At 39.2% G+C, this 16245-nt stretch overlaps 1 protein-coding gene across 3 annotated transcripts in view; it reads right to left on the reverse strand.

Moving 5' to 3' along the window:
• Positions 1 to 16245, reverse strand: part of Cdh20 (cadherin 20) — a 199202-nt gene that overhangs the window by 46968 nt on the left and 135989 nt on the right. For 2 of the 3 annotated variants that reach the window (XM_040272403.2, XM_005323017.5), the window contains exons 2-4: positions 10889 to 11275; positions 2306 to 2600; positions 1655 to 1774 (exon numbers count right to left, since the gene is read on the reverse strand). In XM_040272403.2, coding sequence (XP_040128337.2) covers positions 1655 to 1774; positions 2306 to 2600; positions 10889 to 11134 — 661 coding nt within the window. In that variant the 5' untranslated portion in view covers positions 11135 to 11275. The remainder of the gene's footprint in view (positions 1 to 1654; positions 1775 to 2305; positions 2601 to 10888; positions 11276 to 16245) is intronic. The other variant, XM_040272407.2, reaches the window with a different exon arrangement.

Consider the following 16245-nt stretch of genomic DNA (forward strand, 5'->3'; position numbering starts at 1 on the left):
AGGGGTCTAAACGAAATCCACTGAAATGTGTTTTGATCCTGACCAGGATATGCAGTACTGTTGTATCTCCTTTTTAACCTTTCAACTTGGAAAAGTTGATTTCTATGCATTGGAGGCAAAGATTAAGGGCATATTTGCTGCAGGTTTATGACATGACCCTTGGCTAAATAGATCTCTTCTGTGAAAAGGGAGGGGATTGGGAAAACACCTGTCCCCAATTTACTCCTATAATGTATTTATTTCATTTAATAAGAACAACATTTTAAATATATATATATATACATACATATATATATATATATATATATATTTTAAATGCCTCATGGGCACAACAGTAACTATATTTTTTTGTATTTTTGACCTTAACACTATGCCCCCTGGGAGCTGTCAAAATAATATAAGATTCTTCTTAGGATATAAAGGACACATTACCCTCCTCCTGCCTGTATTTTTCCTCCCTGTGGGCACCCCTTCATTCTCTCTTTCCCTGTTAGCAGAATTATTGAAGTTAACTGTTTTACAGAAGTCCCTAACTGTGGTCTTTTTCTTTCCTTCTACTAATTTATGCTCCTTTGTTTTCTGCTTTTATGATACAGTTTTCTGAATGCCTGGCTACTTTTAGGACTTCTGGGCAAAAAAATTCTATCAGGTTGCTAATAATAGAAATATTTTTTCTTTCAAATAAAAGAGATGACTTTGAGTATTCAGCATTGACTTCATCTCTGTTACTCGTAAGTTTCTTTACTCATTTCCTTCTCTTAGGTCTCTGTTTTGCCCTATGTAAAATGGGAGTAAAATACTTCCTATGTATTTCACTAGTTCACAAGATTTTTGGGAGACTCAAGTATAGTAATGTTTATGAAAGTATTTTAAAAGAGAGAAGACTTGGCATAGGGTAAGCTAATAATGATATAACAATTACCCTACCCAACTCAAATATATTTAAGGGAATCCTGTTGGTTTGTCCAACACATGTGTCCTTTCCTGCTATATTGCTCCTTACTCATTCATTTATCTCTGCTTATTTCCCTACTAGAACTTGCCTATCAGAATCTGTCTTTCTTTAGGGCCACATCCTATGTGCTCTTTCCTCCATCATCAAAACCTGTCTGGCCCAGAAGCCACTAATTCTGGCCTTGTGCTCTCTTTAGTACAGGGTGGTTTAGTGGAAAGAATATCAGATCACATGTCAAGGGACATATCCATAACCAGATGAATGTGGTTCTTGATTTCACAGTTTCCTTATCTGTTAAGTAGATGGCAATGCACTGGACCATTCCCCAGTGACTCTTTCTGGTTTCAGAGTCTATGATTCTAGAGTGAGTGCAGGCGAATGTGTGTGTCCTCTTGGATCTTATTAAAGTTATAATAGACTTTAGTCCCTGGGAATAAATATATCCATGAACTTTATAGAGGCTAGTAAGATACTTTGCCTTTCTCGTCACCCTGCACACTGTGAATGCATCGTGCTGTTCTCACCCACAGGGCAATGCTAGTTTGCTCTCTTAATCCTAAAGCTTATAACAAATCTTATCTGGTTCACACACTCCCTGGAGAGTTCTTGAGAAAGAGAGTTGGGTTTGTCCTAAGTAGTGGTTGCAAAGGATTGTGAAATAAAGCAAACACCTCTGAATTGACTCTTGAATCAGATTACCTGTTTTGGAGTCCACGGAAAAATATGGCTGACCCTGGAGAATGCTGTACACCACCCGGGCACTGTTGCCATAGGTCGGGTCATCAGCATCTGTGGCTGTCACCTGGATAACAGAAGTGCCTGAGGAAAAGAAGGAAATCTGCTAAAGACTTGATGCAATCCTGAGTGGTCAGTCTTAGAGCATTTGTAGATATTATGTTTGCTTTATTGGCAGAGTCCCCTTTCTAGGTCAGGCTTCCTTAACTCCTACCTTGTACTTGTTTTACAAAATGATAATTATTGTGTTTAAATTCTTAGTAACCAGTCAGTCTTTGGGTCTTCATTATTTTTTGATAATAGCAAAATGCTTCCCCCTTATTAATCAAATACACACACACACACACTCACATACACACACATGCATGTATGTACGTGCCAATCTATTCTTTTGTTTTTAAAGAATCAGAGCTGGAAAACAATTCATTCTTATTATTTACTTCGACTGCTTATATGCCTAAGTAGCTTGCTCTCTGTCAAGGGACTTAGTTGTCTTTTTGGGTTCAGTTTTGTAATTTGTGAGCTGCCTTGTGCATTGTCTCCTTTTCTGCATCCCCACCACCTGCCCCCATAATGCATTTGCTGTTTGTGAAAGTTAGTGAATCACCACCTTACCCACTGGTGACATTTCTGGCACAGTGGCAACGTAAGGTCCATCTAGGAACTTGGGCTCATTGTCGTTGATGTCTTGTATTTTGATGATAAACTCTGACTCTGGCTCCATTGGTCGGCCTGTCCGCCTGTCCAGTGCTTGAGCCCTTAAAGTGTACTGGGCTCTTTCCTCTCGATCAAGCCTCTGAATGGCATGGATGTCACCAGTGGTGTCGTCAATGGTAAACACTATGCCTGCGCCTTCTCCAGAAAGGATATATTTGATGGATCCATCTCCTCTGTCCATATCTGAATGAAGCTGGGAGAGAAAAGCACCAAGATCTCATTGGATATGGACTTAGAACCACCCTTCACCCAGGGATTTTTTTTTTCACTTAAATGTTTAAAAAGTCTGTCTACAAAGAACTAATAAGCTTTGAACATGATTGTTATCAAAGAGCAAATAGAGGTTGGTTAATATTTTTTCTGCAACATATTCAGAATCCTGAGCATACTATTTTAAAAGTAATCTTCTTGAAGAATACAGATAGAAAACATCTTGAAAAGTGTAGACTTTTTTTTTTTTTTTAAAGAGAGAGTGAGAGAGGAGAGAGAGATAGAGAGAGAATTTTTTTAATATTTATTTTTTAGTTCTCGGCAGACACAACATCTTTGTTGGTATGTGGTGCTGAGGATCGAACCTGGGCCGCACGCATGCGAAGCGAGCGCGCTACTGCTTGAGCCAAATCCCCAGCCCCAAAAGTGTAGACTTTTGATGTGTGAATAAAGAAGTAGGGAGGAATCTTTACTTTTCCATTGAAGAAGAAAAAAATGAAGGAGGAGGGGGTGGATAGCCTAAATATATTAAAAATTTTTGAAAAATTGCTATCAATTAATTTTTGGAATATCAAAAATTGTAATGTTTGCTGAAAAATTGATGAAGTGATTCATTAAGAGGCTAAGTCTACTATATGGAAATATTAAATAATTTCCAGGAATTCTTGCAATTCTTTATTTCTGTGACTCCAATTTGGTGGATTTGTTTAGTAGAACTGTGCTTGCCCATGTATTTCACACGTCAAATAGAATTTACCTGCTGGTGAGTATTTTTTTTTTTATATCAGTGTATCTCTCCTTTTGATGGGACTTGTCCTTGGATTCATAACTGAATCACTTAAATCTCTGTGTGTGTGTGTGTGTGTGTGTGTGTGTGTGTGTGTCTTTGAGTTAGGGACATGCCTTTATCTTCCTACCAACTATATTCCTCCTAGATAGTTTTATAATAATACTGTAGAGGAGTCTATTTATACCTCTGGCTTAGAAACACATTTCTGCATTAATAATTATAGGTAATGAATATGAGTGACAAGAAGCCTAGAATTTTGTGCTGCTTTTAGGTAATGGTCTTTTTATAAAGGGGACAACAAAAATTAGTTAAATTTAATCAACATCACCAAACGCTGTTTTTGCCTGCACTGCTAACACTGCATAGTTCAGTAATGGAGTTTATGAGATTAATTTATAAAACAGACAGCCAGTGTTAAGCTTAGGGCAGAGAGCCAAATATATCTGACCTGAACACTGTCTGTGTCAGTTGTAATCTGAATGCCCTTGACAAATTATTTACTGTCTGTAACCTTTAATTCTTCACATTATAAACAGAGAACAGTAGTAATACTTACTTTGGAGGGTTACTGGGATCATTAGAGATTAATGTATGTAAACACAGTGACTTTCCCATAATAGCAACACTACAAATGGGGCCAGTTACAATGATGATATACCTGCACAGAGAAAAGGGCATTAACATACTCACTCTTCCCTGATTGCATCAGGCCTCTAGGAGTGTAGCCAAGAAGGCAGAAGCAGCTGCAGGCTTTTTAGTTTTGGTAGCCTGATGGCTGCCGGAAGCACGGGTGGGGCTGTTTCTCTAAGGACTAACAAGCATGGGAACCGAGAAGACACCTGGAATGTATTCACAACATCCCCAGACAGGGATGGCTTTGGAAGCTGTGACTGGCTGATTGCAAACTGACTTCTGGCCAAGTCCTGCAGGCAGTAATTTTGCTGCCTAAAGGAACTCATCTATGTCTTATCTAGAAAAGGGAAGTAAGAATAAAACTGACCAGAAAAATAACTGTGTTTTTTTTTCTTTAAAAGCATTCTATGTACAATATGAAGTTCTCACCTTTTTTCATTCCATGTACAGTAATTACACGGAATGAAGAAAGGTGAGAACTTATTTTTATTTTTTTTTAACAACTCAAATTTTCTCTATGCAGATAAAAAAGCAGAAGCGCCCTGTTCTTAGTGTGTAGGATAGAAAGATATTTCATTTGGACCTGTGTACAAAGAAATGAAAATCTATTCCATATGGAACTGTGTTCTCTGGTAGAGGAATGGAATTAGGAAAAGGACAAAGATATTGGGATGTTTCTTAAATTAAAAAAGAAAAAAATATATATGTATGTGTTTGTTTACTGTGTGTTTGTGTGTGTGTGTGTGTGTGTGTATGAGAGAGAGAGAGAGAATTTTTTAAGGCATATGTCATAGGATGTAAAATGAAACAAGCTAATTTAGGGCATGATATACTTATTCAGGTTGGGGTGGGGGATAGAGGTTGATATAAAGTATGAACTCTGGACTGTTTGAGGTGATCTTTTTATCATCTAAAATGTTTTGGCCTGAGAACATTAGAAGGCTAGGAACACTTAGGCTGAGGATGGGTGCTGTGCCCTTGAAGAGTGCCTAACAAACACCAGAAGCTCAGGTCACTGCTCCTGAGGACAGAGTTTTGGTTCCTGGGGTTGATTAGGTTGCTTCATGTCCAGTGTAATCTGGGCTGAATCTCAGCTCTGTTGTCTTTGCTTTCCTCTGTATTGGGAAAGGAATTCCAAGTACTCTCTTGACTGTGAATTCCTTGACAGTAGGGCTATGTGACCTTCATCTTGGTGTCAGCCCTGACATGTGTGGTACATGCTCAATAAAATTTTATTGAAAACATGGTGTTGGGTTGGGGCTAAGGCTTTTTGTAGAGCCACGTTGCCTTTGTTTTAAAAGAGCTATCATCTTTCCGGTGGCTTCTGAGTGTGTGTTTGCATGTTTGCAAGAGAAGGGAGGGAAGGATGAAGAGAGGAAAGATTCCCACAGAGAAGCAGAAGAGGCCTCTCTTGGCCAGGAAGAACATTAGCTTATGAAGGGGTAGGTACAGACCTTGTGCAGAACTGATTTCTGAGGAATAGTATTAGTTCAGGATTTTGTCAGAGAACAAAACCTACTGTTATTTTAATAGAGAAAATTGATTTTCGAGGACTGAAAAGGCAAGAGGGAAACACTGAGGATCAGAATGACAGTAATTCCAGGAAATAACTAAGGCTCCTGTGGCAGAGCAAAGAAGAGCAGGAGTTGGAGCTCCCACCTTTGGAGGAGGCACCTTGGAGGCTGGGCCAGGCTTCTGAGTAGAGAGAGTTGCTCTTGATCTGGAACCTCAGGACTTAGAGGAGTTCACCCCTCTCCAAGTCCTGCAGACTTGTGTCAGGTATTGCTGAGTGGGTGTAATGGGGCTGAGATCGAAGAAGCCTCCAAACTAGAACCAACTGCTGGGAAGTAAAGGAGCCAGTCCCTTCTTCCATTCCAGCCTCTCATTCTCCTTCTGGTACATTCTAAGGGTAGAACCTATGGGGAGCCAATTGGAAAAAGAGATTGTGGCTTGCAGAGTCCCATCACAGGTCACACAGTGGAGTATGAAAAGGTGAGACACTAACGAGCTTAAAATCAACACAGTAAATATATGGAGTATTGGGGTTAACAGCCAGAGAATATATATTTGGTTGCAAAAATGCAAAGAGGAACCTTAATAGCTTTTCTTGAAGTCACTCAACAAATTGGCAGTGCAATGAAAATGAGTTTTATATTTATCCCTATTTAATCTAACTAACATTGAATACTATTCAGAGGAAGCAAGGGTCTTCTTGCACAGTGCAGGTGGCAGCACACAGTTATGTATGTCTTGGGCAACCCTCCCCCCCAAAAAAAACCCCAATCTAGACAGAATAAGATAGTTGGTATCTTATTTATCCTAATAATTATTTAGATTTAAAAAAATTTTAAATTGTCACTGGACCTTTATTTAATTTATTAATTTATAAATATGTGGTGCTGAGAATTGAATCCAGTGCCTCACACATAGGCAAGTGTTCTACCACTGAGCTACAACACCAGCCCCAATTCTTTAGTTTTTAAGATCTTCATCGAAAGGAGTAGCAAGTGATGGAAAAAAAATCTCCAAAATCTCTGTTGATTTAGGACTTTGAAAACTAGGGTGATAAGCAGTGCTCTGGCACATGCCAGCAACTTTGGAGGCATGTAACTTGGGCAAGTTAGCAGACACAGCCTCAAAATAAACAAATGACTGGAGACATAGTTCTGTGGCAGAACAACCCTGGACCCAGGGTTCAATCTCTAGTATAGTACTGCACCAAAAAAAAGTAAAAATATATGTAAAGAAAACAAATAAAAGTTTGTTTTCAGAGGGTTTTCTGATGCTCTGAAAATTTAGTAAGTGCTACAGTTGTGGTTAGTGTCCATGTAGTTGTTAACCTCAGCATGACTTGGACTCAGATTCCTGTAAAAGCACAGGCTCTCTGTGTCTTCTTTTTGCATACGTCAGTGTAATCTAGCCTTAACTCACGCTGCCGGTTCCTAGAAAGCCCAGTGTGGATTTTATAAGGCCACACCAATTATAGTTGATAATTGTTGCCATGCTCCTTCCTGAAGTAGACAAATACTCTGGCAGGTTCTCTAAACAGACATCTTTTGGAGCTCAAGGTGACAAGGTGAATGACCCCAGGATAAAGAGAATGAAAGGTGGATGAATTTTCTTTCAAAAGAAAGTGAAAGGGGATGTGTAACTCTCTTCATGTGGAGGTAACATGCCCAGGGCAGGGTGAAACCTTCCCCCATTACTGGTGTGCTGACGGGACCAGATGACTGCTAAGGCGTGTGGCTGTCCTGTGGTCGGGTGGAGGAAGTCAGGACAGGATGAGCACTCAGTCCTCCAGGGTGCTACACAGCTAAATCCTCCTGAGCATCAGTGATAAAGGGTTCAAGAAGCAGTCAGGCTGGTTACATGCCCAATCTCCCTGTGTGTCCTCAGGGCTGAGTCTTTAAGTCACTGGCGACATGAAGAGTAATGTAAAGGAAATCCCATGGCTTTGGTGTAAGAGCGATAGATGTCTTGATCCAGGCTTTACCTCCTACTTCAGTAAAACTTTGGGCAAGAATGTAACCTTGCCAAGCCTAGTTCCCTAGGTTAATTATACTTATTTCTACTTATCTCACAATATTGTTATAATGATTAAATGACCTGCTTCAGGTGAATGTGACTGAAACAGTACTGTGGTGCTGTTTGTGGTAGTCCAATAAAATCTTAGCTACCCTTGTCTTCCTGCTGTGGTAGGTCTGGGAGGTGTAGACAAGATTGGGGAGCAAATATCAGTTTCTATGCTTTGAAGGAGGGAAGAGAGTCCTAAATTGTATAGACCTACAAAGCAATTACTTGATCCAAATGTATTCTTTTCTTAAATTTATTTTAGCAATAGCCATGGAAGATATGTCTTAAAAATATCAAAGAGTAGACGGCTTTGGAATTCAGAGTACTTGGAAGATATGTTCATGACAGAAATGGCTTTTAAGCTGAGACCCTAAGGAATCTGAATGTGACTTAAGAGAAGAGGTGATAGCATACCCTTGGCAGGACAGTCACATGGGCACACATCTGGGGTGAGTACTGATGGATTGGGTGTGCGTGTAAGGAATCTGGCTTGGGTGGAATGAGTTCCTAATTTGAGAAATTGTGGGAGGGGGTTGGATAAGGGAGGAGGAATCTTTGAACCTGTGCCAGGAGCTTGGCTAAACATTCAAGAGTTGCGATACTTTCTTAATCAGAGGAGCAACATGCTGGAGAAGGTGCTTTGAGGAGGTATAAAGTCCTGGGCCCTGAAAGAAGTTCTGGTGTAAAGAACTTCATACAGGGAGACAGGCAGCGTCTGCTCAGTTAATCTAATCACAAAGAATAGAGGATAACAGTAATGACAGCTAGGAGGGGAAGAGGTAACTCTCAGAGAGACTGGCAAGGAAGTATGGACAGATACAGTGACTAATTGTACATGAATGATAAAAAGATAAGAAAAAAGAAGTGAAAGAAACTCAGGTTTTGAGGCCATGGGGTTTGCAGCTGCATTAGGTATGCATTAGGAAGCTGCTAAATTCCCGTAATGAACTCCCTACACTGCTGCTGCTGCTACTTATTTCCACAAGGTCATGACGATTAAAATTTTACTCTGGACCAGGTACTGTGCTAAGCATTTTATATACATTAGTTTTTCTAATCTTTACCATGATACAAGGTGCTCACTTATTTATCCTCATTAAATATCTTTTTGAGCATCTTGTATGTGACAGATGCCACATTAGACCTTGGAGATAAAATGGGAGCAATATCCGTATCGTATTCATCTTCTGGTCTAGTCAGGGACTCCAGACAATGAACATGTAAATGAAAAATAAATATTGTGGGTTGTGATTAAAGCTGTGAAACAAATGATGATGAGAGAGTAAATGAGGGACTCCTCCTGAGAAAGGCCAAGGAAAAGGAGAAAGAGGAGCCAATCATGGGAGAAATCAGAGAAGAACATTTAATTATGGAGTAACAACAGGAAACACTTGACACGTTGTAGGAACTGCCAGAACGTCATGTCTCTGGAACAGAACAAGAGCAAGAGTAGCATAGGTCATGGCTGGATGCCAGAGACAGGCCAGGTCAGTAAGCTGTGGGGGGCTTTAGGAGGGCCTCCTTCCCTTCCAATGGGAAGACATCAAAGAGATTTGAAAACTGACATAATCTGATACACTTGAAAAAAAATCACATATGGAGAATATGTTGGAAGGAAGTGCAGGTGCATACAAGGAGACTAACAGGCTAGGTATTTGCCAGGTGAGAGGTAATTATTGAAGTAGAGATGAGAGAGATGAAGGATTTTGGAATTATTCTGGCATAGGACTAACAGAATTGCAGATGGAGAGAATGTGGCATTTAAGGAAAGGGAAGAGTGACCACTAGGTTTTTGTTTTTTTAGATAGGGTGATGGTAATGTTGAGATAGGGAAGACTGGAGCAGACTAGGTTTGAAAGGAAAAACTAGCGTTCCTCATTGGACATGATATGTTTTAAAGACCTGTGAGTCATAAACATGGTGATATCACATATGTAGAAGGAGTATGATGGGTATTTTTAATCAGAGATGGAGATTTTACACTTATTCACATAGAGAGGGTGTTTAAAATCACAGGAGTGGCTCATCCACCAGGGAAGGAGTGTGATTGGGGAAGCACCTAGGTGAATCAAATAAACCCAGCAATGACTGAGCCCAAGGAGGGGACCAGCAAATGAGGCTGGGAATAGAGGAGGAAAACCAGGAGTGTGATGGTCATGATGTTGATAGAGGAGAAAGAAATGGGAAGGCAGGGTGGGTGAGGATCTTTAAAGCTGTCAGTAAGAGGTTCCATAAAGTGAAGTCATTGGATTGGGCAGTAGGTAGGTCCTGCCGAGTGGTGAAAATAGTGCAGAGGTAGGGACAGAGCCAGGTAACTGGGTTAAGGAGTGAGTGGGAGTGGAGAAGATCTCAGGCAGACAACTCCTGAGAAGTAGCAACTCTTCAATTCTTTTGTTCTCCTCACTGGACAGCTGAGGAGGCAGGGCTGACAGGGCTTGGTGACCTCCAAAGTCTTTCTGAAAGTACCTAGTGAACCCAGGCTTTGAACCACAGGTGTCTGAGTCTGAAACTCATGCTTATAGCTTTGGGGATAAACAAGTGTTTTAAAGTTACCATTTGAATGAATTATTTTCTAATTAATTCCTTGTCTCCCATTCTCTCTCACTTGGTTGCTTTCACAAAATGGTCTCTGATTAACATCCAAATAAAGTAAACACAGTAGAGAGCCAGGATTAAAAATGAAATGATGATAGATAAATCAAGGGAATTCAAGCATAAAGTTTATAAATATATTCATTGATTGTCTCCATCTGTCCTAAAGCACATGCTAGAATATCCTGAAATGAAGAATGAAGAATGTTTTATTCTTCTCCTTTTTTTTTTTTCCATTGAATTTGGGCCTTAGGCTATACCTGTGGACATGCTTTGAAAAAAAAAAAAACCCAAAACAAAACAAAAAAAACAAAGCATAAAACCTCTGCTCTCTCCTTCATGTTTCCCTTTCTCTCTTCCCATCCTGTCATTCCCAGGGGGCTGCAGTTGCCCCTGTTGGGACTGGCTCTTGGAAGGGTCTAAGGCATTTCCTCCAAAACCCCCATTTTAGTTTCTGTCACTCTGAACATAGGGATGGACAAGGAGAAAAATCTTTCCTTTTTAACTGGTGTCTGACAGAGCAAAAGCTATATTTTATTCTTGACATGCTAGGGGTCAAGTTACATGCCACTAGTTGGGCCTCACGCACAGGCTTAGGCGAGCCTTTATACTCAGTTTGTATTTATATGCAGTTGTTACATCAGATATGCTGATAATTTATCTTTCTGCTGGGTGCATCTTACCTTGCCAACATACAAAGGGTCAGTCCCAGTGTACTCTTCCAGAACGAAAAACTGGTTCCAAACCCAGCTCCTCTTGGTTCGCTGATGTGACTGTGGCTTGTCTGACAGGAGTGTTTCTAATTCACCTTGTGGTGTTGAGTTGCCTGAGAGAACGGTGGTTGTAAGGTCCATCAATCCCCAGAAGTATAAGGACATGCCAAGTCCAAGCCAGCTCTTTGCATTGCTCATTCTACCAGAAGTCCACATGGGATTGCAGGATTTTGGAAAGAAAAGTATAGGGCGATAAGCCACTGGTACTCGAGTATTTTCCAAATTAAAAAGTTTATTGGATACGGATGCTTCCCAAATGAGATCTTGATTCAAGTCAGTCTGCTTGAAGTTAACTTCCTGTCAAATTAAGGAAACAGTGTGATGATGTCAAATTCTTTTCCTATGGGCTGGTTGCAGGCTTTCAAGAAAAGTCAGTAAATATTCAGTTTTCTACTCAATGAATTAAAGAGTCGACTAGAAATGCTTTAGTCAGATATAATATTTTGGTACAAAGAAGACAACATCTTTTGTTGTAATCTGTCCCAACTCTTTGGATATGGACTCAGTGGAAATAAAACTAGTGAATAGCTTTCTTCTCAGGACAACTTAACTGGAGGGTATACTGTATTATTGATTGGTTTGAAAATTAAAAGTATTTTCTTTGAAATATTTGTACTCAGCTTGTCTTCTGAACCCTTAAAAACAGTGTTCACTTCCAAAATTTAGTTAATAACTATATTTCAATTGCTTTTCTTGGCTTATTAAAAAAACAGTGAAATCACCCCCCCCCTCGCCCTGTTATCTTGTGCCTATCTCTGTTATTGATAATGCTAGGAGTCTCAGGCTTCATTTCTAAGCAGTCATGGATCACTTCTGACTTTAGTCATTCTCTGAGCTCATGAGAATTCAAGATTCACACTCTAGTGCTTCAGCTTTGAAGCACTGATAGGGGCTGCTAATGTGACCTTTGTAGAACACTGAATGGTCAGTTAATCATTATATCCTTCCCAACAGACTTCAAAGTGCTATTAGTCACATGCCACCTTGAGTGAGCTAAGAGTCTATCCAACAAATTCCCTTTCCTGACCTGAAAGACTCATTTAGGCAAAAGGATGTTACTTCTACCCAGGGGAGACCTTTCATCAGTCAGACTTCTTTTGTTGCTATGAAGTTGGGTTTAGCTGGTGACCTCACTCCTGGGCTATGACTTCATCAACCTTTTCTTTCCTTACTTGGTTGGGTTTAATGAGGTGGCATAACACTCAAGCCATACTGTCAAAACATCCAAAATGTTTTCATGAGCTAAATATTTTCACTGTTAATTTGAAGAACTGCTGTCATGTATTAGAACAAATATGTATACTTGGGGGACTTCAGATCTATGCAACTAAATAATTTTCCTTTTCTGAAAGAGACTTAAAATGAATGCACTGATTCTAATTCATTTCTCATCTTCCACCTGTCGTCATCAGAACTGGTTTTTGCTTTCTAATATTCACTATTTAAATATATCTTATAAATATACTATTTTAAAATATCTTATACTCATTTTGTACAATATGTTATTTCATTTCTGTGTAAGAGTGCCTAAGCACTCATATCACTTATTTTCTTTGATCAGTTTTAGCAGCTTGCTTTGGATGTAAGTGTGCATTGTGTGTGGGTGTGTAAGTGTTCCGTATTATGTTTCCACTGGCTAAATTTCATGGACAGAATGAATTTTGGGAGATGTAAAGTAGTGCCCTTTATGTTTCCCCATTTCTTACAAACTGGACATACATTCTTACTAATTAAACCCCTCTGAGTTTACCTGTAGGTGTGATCTGAGGAGCTCAAGAAAAAAAAAGTATTCATTGGAAACTTTGTGATGAATATTTTGTAGGCAGTTCAGTTGCCTCAGCTTTCATCTTCCTCTTTTGCTCACTTGGGCCTCCTACAAACTAGTGCAAAGTTCTTATTTTCTTCCCTTTCACTGAACACATACAAAAGTGGCTTTGGGGTCCAAAAGGCCTGCAGAGCCCTTGGTGATCCTGTGAGACCCCATGGTCCCTGGACTTCTCAGATTCAGTAACAAAGACTGCTGCCTGTTAACTCACTCTTTCTTTCTTTCTTTCTTTCTTTCTTTCTTTCTTTCTTTCTTTCTTTCTTTCTTTCTTTCTTTCTTTCTTTCTTTCTTTCTTTCTTTCTTTCTTTCTTTCTTTCTTATTAGTTGCTCATGACAATACAATGATATTGACATATTATACATTTGATTCAAATGGGGTATGAATTCTCATTTTTCCACGTGTACAGGTTGCAGGATCACATTGGTTATATCGCCACCTTTATACATACAGCAATACTAGTGTCTATTTTATTCTGCTGCCCTTCCTATCCCCTTCTCCCCTTACCTCCTCTCCCATCACCTCTGTCTACCCAATCTACTGCCACACATTTCTCTCTCTTTTTTTTCTTCCCCCTCACATCGTCATACATGTATTTTGTATAACAAGATCATGGCATTTGCAGGGAAATGGACGGCATTAGAGCAGATTATGCTAAGTGAAGTTAGCCAATCCCTAAAAAACAAATGCCGAATGTCTTCTCTGATATAAGGGAGGTAACTCAGAATAGAGTAGGGAGGAGGAGCATGAGAAGAGGATTACCACTAAATAGGGAAGAGAGGTGGGAGGGAGTGGGAGGGAGAAGGGGAATTGCCTGTTAACTCTTTCTATGTTAAAGAACTTAATGGAGACATTTGATAGAAAGGATAATATTTCTGCTTCCTGAGGATGAAATGCATGAAAAACACTCCTTGCACACCTTTTTAGAAAGTAAATATTTAGTTACACAGTAATTATTTTTATCACCATTCAAGCTGCTTTTATACAAATGAAGGGAAAAATTAGTTCTATCAGAAATATTAACCAGTTTGCAGGTATTATAAATGATATGGTTCTCATATTCATGTTTTTTTGTATGGATATGAATAGATTATGTGTTTGGGGGGTAATTGTTGTTCTTATAAAGGAAGATACTGATCTGTGAATATTTGTATATATAGATCTGTTTAGGAAGACTACATATGCCACACGAAGAATACATTAGTGGAAATTGACTTTTGTGTTAATAGAGTCTTTTAAAAGACCCCCCCCCCAAACACACCCTTCCTAAAGAAAGTGAACAGCTTGGTAATGAACACAGTTGGAAGAAATTAAAGTTGCATATAATGTGTGCTCTCAGTAAATTGTTTATTTTGTTACTTGAATTCATTGTGATATTTAAAACGTAGTGGGGAGAGATGGTTACTGCTTTCTTCTTGAAATGAACTGGGTTTTTATGGTCTTCCTCTGATTTCTTTCCTCATTATTCTAGTTTTCCTGAGCTTTTCAATGTTTAGTGGAAGTATTACCTAGAAAAGCTCTAGTGATATCTCTGTAGAAGCAGCCGGCAACTGTTAGCTACTCCTCATGTGAAGGTGGGGTGTTTAATGTTCTGATGTGGCCTAATACCTTCACTAAGGGAAATGTAAATAGTGGTGTCATGGTTTTAGGCAGCTAAACTTCTTAAGCTATCACCTCTACTTATAGAAAGAGCCTTAAAAGTACACTTAAAAGAAAAAAAGAGACTTTATGGAAATGTTAGATATTACAATGAAACATGTCAGTGTACCATAAGGTACATCAACATCAAATCAGAATACAAAAAAACTCTATGTCACAACGTTATTCTGCCTCACAATCAAGGATTTTTCTTGAGAAATATGAGCATGTTCATTTTACTTAGGAGTCAAAAATCTTTCAACATAGATTACAGACTCCCAGAGAATGACATAGGTGTCACAGTCTAGATGGGAATGAAAGTTCATGTAATGATAGATACTATTTGTGGCTCATCAACAACAATATCTTCATTGTGGAATTTCATAAAATATATTTTCAGTGCCCCGGTAACCAAACTTTGAAATTACTAGTTTTGTTTACATATATCTGTGTCAATGACCCAGATCTGCCATCATGGATCTGTTTGGGGAAGGTGTGTAATATGATTTTGTATGTTGAAAGGTGAGCTGTTCTTTGACCAGAAGTCATTTCATTTACTACAGTGGTCCTACCCATCTCCATGTCTTCCTAGGGGGCAGTCATTAGACGAGGACAAGCTCCCTCCCTCATTGTGACCATCAACTCATCAGCCTTCCCAAAGCCACTTATCCCTGAAGACAGTCAGATTTCAGTAGAGCCAGAAGAGTTACCCAGCTACTAGATTTCCTGTATTTTGAGTTGTGTTCTCACCTCCATTTCCCATCACAAGCCTCACCTGGCTCACAGCATCCCCCTTTCCCAACTTAACACTTCTGAAATGGGGTGTGTTTTAAAATAAGTGTATATATATTTAATGTACCCATATTTTATTCCTTCACCACTCAGAAATTGTTAATTAATTGATGGTGTATATAAGACTGAGGAATTACGATGTTACTTAACAATGAACAAAAGAAAAAATGAAGAATACTTAATTCCTATGGTGATTTCTTGGAACAGGTGGTCAAAAGTCTTGCTTATTCAAATTTGGCTACTTAATTCTTTTCTTTCTTCTCCAAGTTCCTCAAAAACTGGAACTACTGAGCCTAGAGATTCAGCTTTCATAGTACTCACTCAAACTATGGTCAGTTTTCTTTCCTGTTCTGACTCCTCTTTGCCCTCCCTTTCTTTCCCCAAACCAAACTAATTTATGGGAGGGAGTGCTGTCTTATAAATGGAACTGTGGGTTCCTGGGGTGGGGAAAAGGTTCAAGGTGGCTTAATTGAAGTTGCAGAGCAATATCTGGTTTTATGGAAGGATAGGGATATAAGTGTGCTCGTGTGCATATACGGATGAGAGGAATAGAACAAACAAACACAAAAGGAGTAGAAATCTTGAAGTATACAATTAAGAGCTGGCTTTGAAAAACCCGATTGGTTCCGTCATGAGACCTGCTTTGTGTCTTCTGTGTGCATGTTGACCTGCTAGCTATAAATTCCCTTGCTTGGGTCATGAGTAAAAGCATCCCCACTTTAGAAATCCTCTGCTCAAGTTCATGCTTAATTTCTCTCTGCTCTTCATTCTCATTATAATCACTTTTTCCAGTTGAGGGTACCCTGTCTTTCCTTCCTTAGCCTCCAAGACTGGCAAATAGATTCTTACTGATCCTTTCACACATACTTAGTATCTTGTAAATGTTTTAATCCTCAAGGAGTCAGAAAGTTTTTGACCTACTTTACCATTCCTCTAGTTTTCACTTTTAATCAAGCTTATGAAAGTACAGTCCAGTCCATGGGCAATTTCTTTGACTGCAGTCATACAAGAATG

This window comes from Ictidomys tridecemlineatus, chromosome 13 (assembly GCF_052094955.1).
Source record: "Ictidomys tridecemlineatus isolate mIctTri1 chromosome 13, mIctTri1.hap1, whole genome shotgun sequence".
Taxonomy (NCBI): Eukaryota; Metazoa; Chordata; class Mammalia; order Rodentia; family Sciuridae; genus Ictidomys; species Ictidomys tridecemlineatus.